This window comes from Seriola lalandi, unplaced genomic scaffold, assembly GCF_002814215.2.
Source record: "Seriola lalandi dorsalis isolate HSWRI2012SDOR001 ecotype SW California unplaced genomic scaffold, Sedor1 jcf7180002054071, whole genome shotgun sequence".
In the NCBI taxonomy this organism is placed as follows: domain Eukaryota; kingdom Metazoa; phylum Chordata; class Actinopteri; order Carangiformes; family Carangidae; genus Seriola; species Seriola lalandi.
In genome coordinates, this window is record NW_019524624.1 from 143,915 (window position 1) to 160,541 (window position 16,627).

At 41.7% G+C, this 16,627-nt stretch overlaps 3 protein-coding genes across 6 annotated transcripts in view; all 3 read left to right on the forward strand.

Annotated features, from left to right (window-relative positions):
• Positions 1 to 7,760: 7,760 nt before the first annotated feature.
• On the forward strand, positions 7,761 to 10,316 carry LOC111652835 (homeobox protein MSH-C-like). Its single transcript, XM_023403222.1, has 2 exons — positions 7,761 to 8,254; positions 8,927 to 10,316. The coding sequence occupies exons 1-2, from the start codon at positions 7,834 to 7,836 to the stop codon at positions 9,337 to 9,339; spliced, it is 834 nt and encodes a 277-aa protein (XP_023258990.1). The 5' UTR covers positions 7,761 to 7,833; the 3' UTR covers positions 9,340 to 10,316.
• A 1,338-nt stretch (positions 10,317 to 11,654) lies between these two features.
• On the forward strand, positions 11,655 to 15,084 carry LOC111652830 (ATP synthase peripheral stalk subunit d, mitochondrial-like). Its single transcript, XM_023403212.2, has 6 exons — positions 11,655 to 11,677; positions 12,991 to 13,121; positions 13,839 to 13,935; positions 14,372 to 14,443; positions 14,719 to 14,781; positions 14,900 to 15,084. The coding sequence occupies exons 2-6, from the start codon at positions 13,000 to 13,002 to the stop codon at positions 15,029 to 15,031; spliced, it is 486 nt and encodes a 161-aa protein (XP_023258980.1). The 5' UTR covers positions 11,655 to 11,677; positions 12,991 to 12,999; the 3' UTR covers positions 15,032 to 15,084.
• Positions 15,085 to 15,768: 684 nt separating this feature from the next.
• The window catches only part of pnpla6 (patatin-like phospholipase domain containing 6), a 30,091-nt gene continuing 29,232 nt past the window's right edge, over positions 15,769 to 16,627 (forward strand). For all 4 annotated transcript variants that reach the window (XM_087173188.1, XM_023403208.2, XM_023403207.2 and 1 more), the window contains exon 1: positions 15,769 to 15,835. The gene's annotated coding sequence lies outside the window, so the exon portion shown is untranslated. The remainder of the gene's footprint in view (positions 15,836 to 16,627) is intronic.

Sequence of the window (16,627 nt, forward strand, 5' to 3'; positions counted from 1 at the left end):
GTGTGTGTGTGTGTGAGCACTGAGGCCTGTGGCATATGAAACATGAGTCCCTGTTTAGCAGTGTGAACCGTGGGGGAGAGGGAACGGGAGGGGGGGGGGGCTGTTTTCTCAATGCCTCCTTGACCTGTCACTATTGATGATGTGTGTGTGTGTGTGTGTGTGTGTGTGTGTGTGTGAGCACTGAGGCCTGTGGCATATGAAACATGAGTCCCTGTTTAGCAGTGTGAACCGTGGGGGAGAGGGAACGGGAGGGGGGGGGGGCTGTTTTCTCAATGCCTCCTTGACCTGTCACTATTGATGATGTGTGTGTGTGTGTGTGTGTGTGTGTGTGTGTGTGTGTTTGCATGTGCATGTGAGTGTGTGAGAATCCAGCAGACATCTACAGGGGGACAGCCACCCCCTCCACCCCTGCTGCCGATATCCTCTCATGCCACCACCACCACCCCCCTCCCTCCCCACCTCTCTGCCTCCTCTCCTCCCCTCTCCTGGCGCCCTGGTATGAGAGAGAAAGCTGTTGTTAATAAAAAGTTTTCAAAGAATGGGATGAAAAGGGAGGTGAAATTGAGCGGCCCTGGCCATATTATTTCTTCTCCGTATGGGAGCTGGCCTCTCGCGGTCTCTCCGACGCTCTCGGACCAGGAGGGGGTCGCTGGCTCGGTGACCATTACTGCCCCGGGGCCAAAGCAAATGATTTGCCTCTCTGAGGCTTCAAAGGGGAGCAATTACACTTAAGTAACCAAATGAATAGATAGCCCAGCTTGGCAGCAGTTTGGGGGAAACAGTGGAGGCCTTTGAGGGAAGAGGCACCACACCTCAGAAGTAATATGTAACAGCTCGCATCACAGAGAAAAAAAAGAGAAGAAGAAAATAAACAAGAGAGTATTCTGCCACTGAGTTCAGAAGAAAAAAGGTGCTGAAACATGCCCAAACCAAAACAACAACATCATTTAGAGTGGTTTACCAATCCAGCCGATAGCTTTTAAAGTAACTGTGGCCTTTATAGAAACACAGACTCAACCACTGGCTAGCGTATCATATAAACACATACTGTATACAACATTATATCGTGGCAATTTTGAAAGAAATTAGATAAGAAACTTGTGTTGTTGACTTGTGTTCTTCAAATGTGTTACACTGTATTTCAGCAGATTTGTTCTTGTTCATTGTTTATCTGCGATAAGCCTCAGAAAAGGTCCAATCTCTGCCACAACAACAACACGTCTGTTTCTGTGATGCTTGTGTTTGTTTGTGGATGTTGCAGTTACTGTAGACACACATAATTTGTCTTTCAAAAAGACAAATTATGTGAACATCTTGCATCCAAGCGAGCTGAAACAAGATATAAATCACCCTGATGTTGAATTCAACTGCATGTGTAACACAATGAATAACATTAATTGCAATCTTGAGGACCATGAATTGCACTTCTGTGAGTGGCACACATAAAGTCAGCCTCTCCCCACTGATAAAAGACTTGAGAAAGGCCCTATTGAGTGAAGTGGAGACTGGGAGTTTGGTAGGGGAGCTCACCTGTGGAGAGGAGTCTATAGCCGCATAGAAGGCCCAACAGCTGCCAGGGTTGTAAGTCTAGGCACCTAGCAGAGTCGCAGAATGGGAAATGCAAGGCGCTCTTTCAGTGCACTGCCACTTAGTAACAGAAGGCATGTGCCAAACTTGCAGAATGAGAATGAAAACTCCCCCTTCGGAGTTCACTAAATATCAGCAGCGACTCTCTTTTTATCCCCTCCCCTCTCCTGCCCCCTCCTCTCTTTCTCTTTTCTCCCTGTCCTTTAGTCTATTATAATTCCTCCATAAAAGAACAATGGTTGACTGAAAGACCCCCAAACCACAGAGATATACCAACAATCGGCAGGGAGAAGGAAAAAGGGGGGACTCAGCTGAAGTGTGGAAGCCATCAATTACTGAGGGCCTAAAGTTAACATCCCAGCAGGATATGTGCATTAGAATGCAGATATGGGCAGGCTATGGGCAGCAGATGCCTAGCGGAGCGGTCAAAAGAGCACCTCCAGCTCCTGAGAGGACATATGCAATGTGGGAGACTCTCGCCTCTGCTGCCTCGCCTTGGAACCAACAGAAGAATAGAAAATTAAATTGAATGATGATTGTAGTAGCGGCTCAAAAGAACCATTGTGTGGAACTGGCTGAAATTATGGGTTTGAAATGTGACAAACAACTGACATCTCACATAATGGATGCCAGAACTCATGGCTGTGGTGCAGTCTCAATAAATCTCACACATCAGCAGTGAGATTGCCATGGATGTGGGCTTCGCCGCTGCAACAAGTGTCCCTGTCGGCTCCAGTCGGGTCGAAAATGCACCGTGATTCCTCCGCATGCACTGCCCTAACAGGATTTTCCCCTCTCCCCACACCTCTCTATTCTGGCCGCTCAGCAAGACTCAACCCTCTGGGCTTCCTTGCGCTGCTAATTTACACTAGCCTGCAGGCTACCTTCACAGTCAGAACACTGCAATTGTATTTTCAGGCTCATTAAGCAATAGCACAAAAAAGGGGAGCTCTTACCCCCCATCTACTTTCCCGTCCACGCTCTGTTCAGCAGGAGAGAAAGGCGAGCACAGAAGAGATAAAAGCTAGGATAAAGAAATGGAGCAAAGTGCTAAATTACAGTTGTGAGGCTCTATCAGGTTGTCCGTGTTTACTACATCAGTTTGTTTGGGAACCGGTGGAGGAGGAGGAGGAGAGACTGCTCGCTCCCTGCTCTCGATCTTCTGAGAACCAATCCGGCTGCTCGGTAGCAGCCCTATTCAGGATCAACCCATGCTTGTTTATTTGAAAGAGACCCCGCTTTTTTAACTTCCCACCCTCTCCATTGTTCGACTTCTCATGGGGAGGACTTTGAAATTGTAATCTCAGGACATTCAAACACGCACATTTGTTCTGACCTTTGATGCATGCAATAACATTATTACTATCAGACAAGCATTGCCAATTTGGATCTGTGGTGCTTTCATCCACTTACAACAGATTTATATGATGAGTTCGATGAAGAAATGAGGGCTGCAACTAATAATTAGAGGAAGTTATGGTCTGAGTAAATTTAAAAAATGCAAGTCCTGCAACAAATAACATGATTTAAATTTTATGAAAGAGTTGGTATTCAGAGCTTCAGAACTGGAACCAATTCTCTAAAGAAAACAATACTTACTGTGCCACATTTAGGCATGTGATATCAAGACTTCTCCTTGTAAAAAATATATTAAGTGGAACTTGTGCTTGTCATTATTGTGATAATGATTCTTGTTTTCATTTATTTTCTGCAACAAAGGGTTACATCTGCAAATTATTAATTTTAAGGAATTTGACAATGTGAGTACTGTGAATTTCCCCGCATTCAACCATGAAGATCATCTCAGTTACAGTCTCATTAAATCTAATGATGAAATGAAACAAAATAAGAAAATTCCTTGCAACAAATTTTCTATTTTTCCTCACATAGTTTAAATACCAGCTAATATATTTTTATGACGTGAAAAAGACAAGATTTCATATAATGTGTACCAAATTGCTGTAATTTATACAATAGTTACTGGTTTTGGCGTCACTGCGATTTGAAGCCAGCAGTAAAAGAGAAAATTGATGCTGCTGCCTTGGGTTTTTTTTTTTCTTTTTTTTTTTTTTTTCTCAAATACACTGCATCACAGTTTTGGCTGCTAAGAGCGTATGAGATTGTGGCGACATTCTTCGGTTTGTGAATGAGACCACAGAGTAGCCACACAGAGTTCCTCATCTCCAGTCCTCAACCTAACTCGCCCACTCGCATTGTCTCTAGACTTTCCTCAAGAATGTGGATTTCTATGGCCGACGGCAAGCCAGACGAAATTGCCAACTGCATTGTCACCTCTTGTGGTTTTTCTTCTGAACAATTTCTATTGGCAGCAGAGCTCAGGAGGAACCCTCTCAACGAAAACATCTGCTTTTGAAGACACCAGAAAGGGGAACAGCATTAAAGATGTTATTTAAAAATGTAGCCATCAGTAGCAAACATTAATTTCAGCTTGAGTTCAAAATGTAAATTCCACCACCACAGACAAATGAAATAAACCCTGTTGCGTTTAGGTTTGAGTCAAAAACAGCAGCTATGACGCCGCAGGACACTCCATCCTTTGATTGCTTTTTTACAGTCCAAAAGAAAAGCCATGATGAAGGCAATTTGCTTCATTCGCTTCAGCATGGCAAGAATATTTCCCTCATTACCCAACATTCAAACACAGAGCACTCTGATGCCACAAGAGGAAGTGGCTTTGGCAGAAAATGTCAAACCAGCGTTTAAGTGCAGGCTTGAAGCCAGTCTGATGTGGATTGGATCAACTTGTTAAGTCAAATGAAAGGTCAAAGATATTTTTCCACAGCACTGAGCAACCCAAAGAGCTGCTATTTAAACTGCTGTTAAATGAAGAGTGCCATGCTGGTCACCTTATGTGAGGGAAGCGAGCGAGTCAAGGTGTTGACAGAGACCAAATGAAAATAATACACAGTAAGATAGATCGTTAACTGCTTCTAAATTTTCCTGCAGATGTGTTAACGTCTTGAGCAACTCTTCCACAACGTTTGAGCCTCCTGCCGATTTCAGAAAAAAAAAAAAAGTGAGGGCAAAGTGATGCCGGGATGTTGCTGAGAACACTCACTTGTCCCTATCTTCCGTGCACTCATGTCGTGTCAGCAAAGTGTCCTTCTCGTTGAGGCCTGTAGCTACAGGTCTTTGTGCCGCTGTCGACACATCTCACAGGGATTGGGTTCCACAGCTCGCTCACTCCCCTAAATGATCTGTTTGTTTGTCAGTGGGCCTCACTACAGCGGAGAATTCACACATTGTTGATGGAGGATGGACACCAGCTCACCTGGACTCCCACAAAGTCTGAGTTCATCAACTGCTGCTCAGTCTCTACATCATTTAGAGATTGACTGGATCATCCTCAGGCCAGGGAAACAAATGTGTGACATGAGAATCAACTTAAAAGCATATTAAATTGTTTTCTCACGTAGCTTGTCGTGTCGCCACTTGGCCCGTGCACTTTATGAACTGCCTAAGTGGTTTCATCGATGCATGAGAGTATTGGCCCCCGCACATACATGTGAAAAAGTTTTCATTTCTGGTGCCAGCTGAGGGGAAAGTGCTTCCCATGGCGCTTGCACCGACCTTGAAAGGACAGATCTGCTTTCAAACTCACTAACACCTTCTGACACAGTTCACTCGCCTGCATGCTGTTACAGAAATGTCTTTTGGGGTAGGGGAGAGGGGGCCCAAAGCTAAATACACTGGACCGAACACCAGGGGAGGAGAGGTAACTGTACTTCTTGTGTAGATCTATCTCTGGGTGTACCTGTATCGGATGAATGTCCGTATGAGTCTGTGCACTCCACAGGGCCGACTCTCATCCCTTTTTTGCACGACACTATGGAGATGAGATAGAGGGAAGGGGTACACCATCGCTGGGATTTAAACCCAAACCAGCTGGGTGACGAGAGGCCCCCGCTGTGTGAGGAGACAGAGGGCTGGCTTTGTCAGATAGGAAATGAAGGAACAGACCCAACATCAGGATTTACTCAAACTAAATTATCAGGCAAAAGTCGTGCCTCTCACTTGATGAGGGGTAAATTATTCTTTGCACCTGAGGGCTGTCAAGAGGCCAACCATCAGTGATCTCAAATAAGTATTTCATCAGTCAAACAATTGTGTTTTTTTTTTTGTCGTTTAACTATCTCAGTTGCGTGACTGTCATGTGCTGAGTGATGGGGCTGTAAAACATAACCAATTACTTGTGGTTACTGAGCAAGGCAAGTCTGATTAGGTTAATTATTCATTGTTTCATCCAATAAAGCAAATAAGCACGAAGGGGGCTAATAAAGTCATTTGGTGGCATAAAAGAAGGTGGAAAAGTGGTGATCTGGATAGAGTTGATGATTGTGGAGCTCTCAGTGGGGTCTTGCGTTGGGTTGGACTGATGAAGTCCAGGAGGCCGAACCTTGCTGCCCGAACATGTTGAAAGGGAAGAATTTAGATTATGAATCATGAAGTTTGGGGGAGTTTATGTCTCCCATTGCAAAGTGATAAGCCTCTCGGAGGGAAATAATTATTATGAGAAAAAGAAGTGGGCTACAGACAGTGGTGGAAAAGTGCAAATTTAATTTTCTCAGTACAGTACAATTTTTAGGGTATTTTTCTTTTCTTGTATTTTTCATTTCTATGTAACATTATACTTCAACCTCACTGCACCTGACAGGTAAGTATTGTACTTATTACTCCATTACATGTGTCTTAGTTACTGGGTGCTTTGCAGATTAAGTGCAAAACAGATTATTTACAAAACATGATCAGCTGCTAAAATATGATTATAGACTTAACAGTATATAGAGTAGGTAACATTAGTTTGAGGGCTAGGGGCACAATAATTATGCATTAATGTAATAAATATGACAATGTAACACTGAATGTGGCCATTATGCATAAAGAGCACTTTTACCTTTGATACTTTGAGTACATGTTGCTGAGGGGCATAGGCCTACTCCTCTACCTACTACTATAGTAAAATTTTGAATGCAGGACTTTTCTCCGTAGGAGACTTTTACACTGTGGTTTTGATAAGTAATTATCATTGTAAGTAAGCTGTAGAAATTACGGCAGATGATATACTGTTAATGCTAATTGCTGAGCACAATAATAATAAAGAAAAAGAAATCCCACTATTAATTCAAACATATTCACATTTATCTCGACTGAATTGTTTCCGGACTTATTTTTCTCCTGTTGCCATGGGACCGTGATGATGTTAGAAATATTAAATTATTGATCATTTTAATAAAATATGTAAAAATTAAATTAAACGGGCTGTCACCGACCTCAGACTAGACATGAAACAGTTAACTGTCAGCGCCTGCTTCCTAGCAGCTCCATGCAGTGGACTATGAAATATTTGGAGGACAATTGGTTAAGTGGAGTTAACCGTTGCCTTTTCTCCCCGAGGTATCTTCCTTTTTGATCCTGCCGAGCCTGGCGCCTTGCAAAACACAACTTGTCTGGCTTATTAAATAGTATGACCTGGAGAAAGAAAACGCCTGTTGCTTCTCAACTGAGGCCATTGTGAAGCGAGAAGAGCTCATGACAGGCCTTAAATTGCAGTAATGCTGTGTGACCAACACTCACGGGCTACCTAACCAATTTCTACCCTGGCTGCGCGTTTCCTTATTTGCGGTCATTTTCATTATTTTACTCCTTTATTGGATGCACCCTGTTTATTTCCTAATGTAAATTCTAATGTTAGATTTTAATATGGGTTTGAAATATCTGAACGTTTTCACTGTATCTTTTCTGTCTGCTTTGATAAAGGTATCACTTTGATATTGACATGACTCCATAGTTCCTTCTCAGCTTTACAGTAGGAGAATAATTCTGCGGATAGTACCGATAGAGTGGCCGGTTATTGGATGTAAATGGTCAAGAGAGTCCTCCCCACTGGTTAATTGCGCTAAAATTGGTCTAAGCTACTTTGTGAGAGCCATCAATAGCCGCGCGCCGCATGGGGTCTGTATGATTAACTTCTCCTTCCTTTCAAAGGCCTCTTGATGTTCCCTTCAAAGGCAGCTGGCCAATCAAAACCGCACTCGCAGACGTCACGAGGCCAGCTTGACGAGCTGATTGGTGGGAGCGGGGAGGGGGGACAGCCCCTGTCCTTTTATAGACGACCCCGTCCAGCGCGTACAAGCTACTGGGCACCGCTGACACAGAGCACAGACGCATATTGGACACTGTACACCTCGGCAACTCCATTCCTCTGAACGGGCCACACAGAGGTGCATGGCCCCATCCCCTTGTATCGTGATGAATCCTGTGCAGGGGTCGCCGTCCCAAGACGCCAAACAGCTTCATCAAAAAGAGGAGACGGACACGGAGGGAGAGGAACTTCAGCCGACAGACATGACCACTGAGAAAGGATACAAACTGCAGCGGAGCAGCCTCCCGTTTAGCGTTGAGTCGTTGATTTCCAAGAAGACCACCTGTCGGACTTCTTATTCCCCCTCAGATTTAGCTCTGGTGCTGCCCAAGCCCGTGGCGGGGCAGGGCGCGCAGTTCTCTCCAAGGACTTTTTACGCGGAGAGTAAGGTCCCCGCGGAGAGCTCGCAGGGTGTTTCCAGTAGTTCCAGCGAGGACAGTCCGCAGTTTTGTGAGAAAGATCAGAGCACTTGGTTCCAGACGTCCTCCTTTTCTACTCCTCCTCGTAAGTCCGTCCCTCCGCTGTTACCGGAGTTTTGTGAGCTCCCAAACAAGGACACACTGCATTTATTCATAATTTTTACTGTCAATAATAGGGGCTGTAAGAATAGGCTACCTATATGGCATTTGGCTATGGTTACACGAAACTGTAATGTCCCAGATGTGTCACAGTAATGTTAATGTTGTCCTATCGCTCCAGAGACTGTGCGTCAGTTTTCTGTCTTGTCTTTTGGCCTTTATGCCTAGCAAACTGCAGATACAGTATGAGAGACTGCTGTACCACTGTGCATGTGAAGCGCATATTTGGTTGCTGCATTGTTTCTTTGCCAGATTTTTTTTGTATTCTTAGCCTGTATAATTCTTGATATATTAAATATACAGTACCTACTTATGCGGGTAATATCCTATATGCAAGCAGATATTAAATCTGATGATGGTAATGTTTTTAAACCGTGAAACTCATGATGGCACGACTGAAAGTGATCAGTTTCTGGCACAGGTTGACAGAGCACCTTTTTAGACAACTACAAAATATAATAAAGCTTATTTACTGCCGTTGCATCATGTTTGTCTTTATTCTTAAATGTTCATATGTTCGCCTGCTGTGATGATCAATCATTCATCATCATTTTAATCTGACCTCATCTATTTTTCTTTGCAATTTTTTCTCTAACAGGCAGCTCCAGTCCAACTCAGTGTACTTTAAGGAAACACAAAAACAACAGGAAACCTCGCACACCCTTCACTACCTCTCAGCTGCTGGCACTGGAGCGCAAGTTTCGCCAGAAGCAGTACCTCTCCATCGCCGAGAGAGCCGAGTTCTCCAACTCTCTCAACCTGACGGAGACTCAGGTCAAAATCTGGTTCCAAAACAGGAGGGCCAAAGCCAAGAGACTGCAGGAGGCCGAGCTGGAAAAGTTTAAACTGGCCTCCAAGCCTGTCCTGCCCGCCTTCGCGCTGCCGTTCCCTATCGGGGCGCACATGGGCTCTCCAACATGGGGCCCGTCAAATGCCTTTCCGAGGCCCAGTCTGCCGGTCCCAGGACTGTTCAGTGGACCCGTTACTTATGGGATGTACTATTTGTCTTAGTAGTCCTGTGTTTAAGTGTGTGTGCGCGTGCGTGTGTGTGTGTGTATGTGGGTGTGTGTGTGTGTGTGTGTGTGAGATTTTAAGAGAAAACAATGATGTCTTCTGGTTGCAATACGCGAATGAGGATGGTGCGTCTTTATTTACATCCTGAAGAACCATTTTATATATTTCCAATTTGGAGTTGAGATAATTTTTTTTCTAACCTCCAGAATTTATGACAAATAAAATTTCGGACACATTTTTGATAAACAAGTGTGTGCGTATTCGGACTGAGTGCTTTCGCTTACTGTCCTCATTTTGAGATCGTGTCCAGTGCTGTGGCTTGTGGATTCGCAGGCCTTTTTAGGCAACACTCCAAATGTAAATGTCAGGTTTTTAAACGACATGCCTTAAATATCTCTTTGCAGTCCATCCACCGTGCTCCGCAGTAGTTTGTGAAACTGGACGTTTAAAGAGTGTCCAGACATGGAGACAATAATCTACTGAAGCGGAGGAAAAAATCCTTAAAAGCAACAGAAAAGTACTTAAACGGTGTCAGTGCCTTAGGACCAGTGTATCACTTGAAGTTTTTCTGCTCATTCAGCATTGACTGTTTTCTGTCATCATCGGGTAAAACTGCAGTTTTCCAGACTTGCTATTTGAATGTTTGTATTTCCTTACAGCGGTTCCTTTCACATTTTCTATATTTTGTAAACATGGAGCAAAATTATATTTTAGAAAACACATGTATTAGATATTATTTTACTCTCAACGTGGCCTTTGTGGGAGTGATAATAGATTTTCTTTGGGGAATTTTGCTGTAAATGTAAATAAAATGTGTAGTATTCATAAAGCCCTGCAGCCTCGCTTGAAGAGCAGCGGGAAAAGTGATATTTATTGAATATCTTTGTATCTGTACTGTGTACATACATCTCCCTTTCTAAATGTTCAGTTACTTGTAAAGACTGATTTTTAGTAAATAAACATTATACAACGTCTGGAAGTTTCACTGTTTTTCCTAGATAAATAATTTAGGTCTCATCAATGAGTGGTGCGGGAGTCTGGAGGTTTATATGGTGCTTCTCCAAGAAATATATAATACTTATATTGATATATTTAAAAAGGTAGCATATATAGGCTATGTTAGGATCTACAGATGTAATCTACAGATAACTGTTCATTTACTTGTTGTTGTTTGTGTATTTTTTTAAAGAAATATTTCCTTGGTAAGCATATCAAAACTCAACCACTGTTGCCAAAAACCTCCTGGCATGCATTTACTTAGGCCTAATTATTATTATATTATTTGAAAATGTCCAAAGAATCATGGCATTTTTTTCCGATGCTCTGTCATTGTCTTCGCATAGGTTTAATTCAAAATAGCGTATGGAGTATAAGTTACTTAGGCAGTAAATTATTTGGTAGCTTTTAGTCAAAAAGTAATGAGATAATTTCATTAAACCACAATTGTGTGACACATTCTTCAGGTCTTCCTTGGGACAGTACACGTTTCTTTTACGTTTCTACACAGCAGTTTGAGAATATTTTAATCCAACACACAGTAGGCTATCTTGCCATTTGACAGATGTGTTGAAAACCAACGCAAAGAAACGGACGCTTGAGCCTACACATACATACCTACTCTCTAGTTAAAAAATGAAAACACTTCAAAACAATCAGCCTATTTCAACTAAGTCAGATATAACGCAAATATGGGCACTTATGGAACCTACCATGCCAAAAACACATAACGTTTCAGAAATACCGTGAGATGAGTACACATTAACAGCTCAATAAACCCGGGGGAAATCATTTTTGATGGCCCTGACGATTTTAAAAGTAATGTATTTGATTGTGTCCGATTAATTGCCTACGCTTGACACGCACTGCTGTGGACTACACTTTCACTCCGTATGTTAGGCTGTTAGTTTTTTATAGTAATTATATAAGCCAGTATTGGACAACATTATTATTTAAAATTATTATTATTATTTTCCCATTTTTATTTCGTTGTCCTTATTCTGCCCCCACTTAGAGCAAACATGTGACTCCTTTCTAAATAAAATTCCACAAACGTAACTTGTAGTTAGTTTAAAGGGTATATTTGGTTCATTATTTCCCATTAAAGCACCCAGTGTCAGATATAAGCCTACAGTGAAGCACACAGTGCAGATATAAGGTTAAGAAAGCTGCAGATGTAGCCTGTTGTAGCGTCAGACCTCTCTGACGCTACCGATCACTGCAGGCGCTCTGTCAGTCCTGCAGAGGGCGCTCTCGGCCTCGCTGCGGCTCCAGGGCCTGAAGAAGAAAATTACTTCCGCTCATCCGTCCTGTCACAGAAAGCTCTTTGAACAGCGAGGTGAGTACATTAGCGGAGCGGGCTATTGATAGACATAACATATAATAATAAATAAACTTTGAACGACTATTTGCTCAGCCTACACATTTATTATTGTGCATGCGATGAAAATGTGAACTCTACGTTCTCTCCGTGTTATAAAACCCTGGCGTTACAGAGAGATTTCTCTGACCTTGGCTAGCCAGCTAACATTGCTAGCTACCATTAGCTGGCTTTGCAGCGGTCCTGAATTGAACAAATTGTCAAGGACTTGCTGTCATTGGTTACTTTTAGCCAAATGTATGTTTTTACTCTCTATATTAGTTATTAAAACAGCTTTACCATATAGCTCCTGCGGTCGAATGGTGTTTATTGGCACTTATTTTAAAGTGACTGCGCTGCATTCATGTTTGGTTTAACAAAGATTTAATAGTGTCTCATCATGAGACAGAAATCCTGGAATCAATCATTAACGGTGAACTGAGTTAATGCGTTATAAAATTACATCTCAGAGTGCATTAAATAGGAGGTGAACACATCTTTGTCTGTCTAGGCTAACTCTACGCGTCATATTGTTTTAAAATCACGTCATGTATATGTAATCATTGTGTTAGCAACATGTAAATGTATTTCCATGTATATCACTACATAGTATAAATAACATGATGTAAATGCAGAAGTGGATCTCCATTATGACATCACACACTCATATTGTCATTGAAATGCTGAAGCAACAGTGGTTACATATAACCTTGTTCACATACAGTCTGTTTGTGGTTTATTAGGTGTACCTAGTCAAAACTAATACAATTTGAATAATCTGTGCAATAAATCCTCCTTCATCAAGGTTATAATGTTCACTTTGTGATAAAACTTAGCTGTTGAGTCAATCTAAGGGTTTGATGCTGTCAAATTGCAGTGCATTATACTGAGAGGTGTTTATAATACAAAATAATAGAAAAAACTACAATACAATTCATCAACATCTACACCATCCAAAATCACTGTAAAGTTGAATTAAGATCTATTGATCACTACAACGTTAAGTGTGAAAGTTCATTCTTGACCTTTGAAACATTAGTTTGACAAGTGAACTCAAACAGCTAGTAAGTGGACCTTGAGTTTATTTCTTTCTTTTGGCAGATGTTCTTCCACAGTTTCAATCAAAACTGAACATTATTTAGACCATAAACCATGGAAAGAGTGTGTGTATAACCTGACAACATATTTATCCTTAGAAAAAAATCATTTTCAGCCAAATGTAAGCTGGATGATTGTGATGTTCTTCATTTTGGGTTTGTCTGGACTGAACAGAATTTTCCTCTGCCTCTCAGACAGTCAGGATGGCAGGTCGTCGTGTTGCCCTGAAGGCCATTGACTGGGTGGCTTTTGCCGAGCGGATTCCACCGAACCAGAAGGCCATGTTCAATGCACTGAAGACTCGCAGTGATGCCATCTCTGCCAAGTTAGTTATACACCATCTACAGGCTTTAGAAAGAAATGGTCAACATAAGTCAACTAATGTCTTTTAGCATGGGAATTTCACTTCTGCTTTCAGTAGTGCAATTAAATATCAGTAGTTTACTGATCATAAGTAAGACAACATTAATGTGAGGAAAGTGTCAAAGAGGTCTCATGTGAAATTATCTTCCATGCAATGAGGATGGGACATATCAGAGCTATAGAGCATAAGTGTCCCTCATCTGGCTGAGAGGCTTTGCAAGAAGTTGAAAGATAAACATAAGGCCATCTGCACACTCGGATTTCTTTATTTGCAGTGTACAGTTCATTGTGTGTGGATGGTCTTTTTTCTTCTCATCAGGGCAATTGTCAGTGGTTAATTATGGATAGTTTGCTTGAACATTTTTAGGAAATAGTTTAACAGATTGATTAGGTGCGCTCGCCACAGTGGGGCATGCATGTGAGTCTGCCTGTTGGTTTATTCTTTGCTTCTTTCTTTACTGTATCTTATCAGGTTCTCACTATCAGTAAACTGAATGGGCTATTAAGTGGTCTCTTTGAAAGTTGATCATCTTTCTAGAGTATTAGGCTTGCACACACTTATTTTTTATTTTTTTGGACAAATTGGCTCAGTCTTGTTAACTTTTGGTATTCCTTTGACTCTTTCGTGGTGTTCGTAGTTTTCTTACTACTCAAATTTCATCTTCTCTCCTAATACCAGACTAACCTCCCTGCCCGAAACTCCTGCAGCCATTGACTGGAGTTACTACAGGAGCGCAGTGGCCAAAGCCGGGATGGTTGATGAGTTTGAGAAGAAGGTGAGCTCAAACATTATGGGAGCATTATTTATGCACTCGGGCGAGGCATGGTTGGTATTATGATTTCATAGCAGCGTCCAGTTGCTGTGAGACTTTTCCAAATAGTGTTAGAATCTTCCCAAATCCAAATAAATTGTAAATTCAGCGTGGGAAGAATCTTTTGGAGTCCATTGTCGAGGAAAGAATCTTACGAATCTAACAGACAAATCTTATCTGGTCATTTTTAGAAATGATGAAATTGCTTTTTGTTTGAACAACTTTGATGGTGTCAGTACTAGGGAATAAATGTATGCAGCTTGATTTCCTTTGTATCAATCGTCAAGACATAGGATGCCCTCTGCAACAATAATCTTATTTAATAGACATTTCATGAGATAGTTTCAACATCTGTTGGTCTGCTTTTAACTGGTAACTCATATGTTCCTCCTACACACAGTTCAAAGCCCTGCAGATCCCTGAGCCTGTGGACACACAGACAAACTCCATCAATGCACAGGAGGCTGAGGCTGTAAGTGACTACAACAAACAAATCCATTCATTGCATTAAATTCAGCTTTAACTTAAGAAAATGAAAATTGTTGTCTTGAATTCTGTGAATGTCAAAAAAACCTGGTCATATTATATGTATATATTTGTAACTACTGCAAATGTGCACAAATTGTCAAAAGATCACAAAATTCAATGCTAAAACAGATATTGTAAATACACAGAAGAAAGATCCCACTGTTGGAATGCTGTTGTTTTGATTTTCCAGACATAATTATTTCACTTTTCTCTTAACAGAACAAAAATGCATCAGCCTACATTGAAGGATCAAAGGCTCGCATTACTCAGTATGAGCAAGAGGTGAGACTGTAATTGCATTGGTTGCTAAATACCTCATGAACACCACAAGGGAATTTGCATTTAACGAACAGACTTTTCTTTCTTTCCCTAATTCTGTTCTGTTTTGTGTGTTTTTTAGTTGGATAAATTTAAGAACATGATCCCCTTCGATCAGATGACCATCGAGGACCTCAATGACACCTTCCCCGAGACAAAGTTGGACAAGGTCAAACATCCCTTCTGGCCCCACAAGCCCATTGCCGAACTGTAATCCTATTACTGGACTGTCACCTCACAATAAAAAATATGTATTTTAAAGTGAAATATTTGATGACTTCTTTATTTGATAAATACTTGTATCTGAGTAATAAAATTAGTGATATTGTAGGTAATGCCCACGAGGGGGCGGTGTTGCTGCAGTTTTGAATTGAAGGGTGCCCCCGGTAGTTGAAACTACTGTTTTCTTTAACATTTTGACATACATCATTGTTATTCTACTGTTTCTCAGGTGATATCTGTAACTACTGTAGAACGGAAGACAAGTGTTACCTGAGGCTAATGTGATTCTGTGGGCACTCAATCGGTCGTGGTGAGACTGATTCAATCAGCGACAGTTCTGAGATATCATTGAGCAGAGATGGGTTAAATGAAAGAGTTGACATTATCACCTTACTCACGGAGTTAATGATAAAGCTTGAATTACATACTAACATATTGTAGGTTGAATATTTACACATCTCAACAGAAATGCAGCATCATATGTAGAAGTGCTCAACTATTCGTCTGCATTTACCGGTTAACGTAAAATGTCAATAATTACTGTTATCCAATAATAAATCGTCTGGCTGCATCCTTCAATCCTCATTGGTCGCCGAATATATATTTATATTAAAGTGGGTGGGATATCAGACCCTCGACCCATACTTGTGCTTTGATTGGCCCACCGTTACAGCGTTTCGGTTGCTGATTGGCCAGAGTTCTTGTAGAAGTAAAACAGGAGTGGCTTCGTGAAAGATGATTTCCGTTGTATGTTATTTGACAGTCAGTGACGATTGACGGGAGACCATCAGCTCAGGTAAATGTCTCTTTTAAAAGCCTACGGATAATTTAGTGCCATGTTTCCGGTATGATTTGTTGTAGCTGACGGGCGTGTGGTTTACCGAGGGTTTTCCCGTAGCACTGGTGAGTAAACCGGTGTTGAAAACAGGAGCTATCCGCTGTAGTGTGTCAATAACCGTAGAGCTTAGTCAGATTACTCTTGTGGAGGTCAAAAGGAGAAAACAAGAAATCAACACAAACCATTTTCTCCTCAGCATTCGTGATGCTTTGGAGTTGTTTCACTTTCTGGACGTGATGATGACTACAGCAAACCGCCATCGGCCGACTCGACAGCTAGCTAACATTATCAGTGACAGCGTTAGCCAGCAGCAGAGATTACGTTATGGATGGGACAGTCAGCCTGGTGCCCTCTGCCCTGGATGGCGGAGAGCTGTTTCATGTTGTTGTTTTCAACTGCACGAATTTAACCAAAGTCAACTATTATTATGACTCTAAACGCGTGATGTTTCTCCGAGTAGAAGGTAGTCATTTCACCCTGGTCTGAGTATAAACAATAAGGCCTGACTAAATGTATTAGCCAGTCACCTATAGGCTTAATGTACCCGTTAGCTAACGGTACGCCTCTGCATCAAAACACCCTCTGCTGGTGTGAATTTGCTCAATTTTGTACCAGCTTGGGGTTAGTTGAAAGAAAACTCTACTCTTTAGTATTCTGGTCACGGCCCGGTGTGTTTACAACATAAGCGCTTCACGAGAGGTCAGTAAGGCAACACCTGTGTGGGTGCAAAATATGCAAAACTATTTTGGC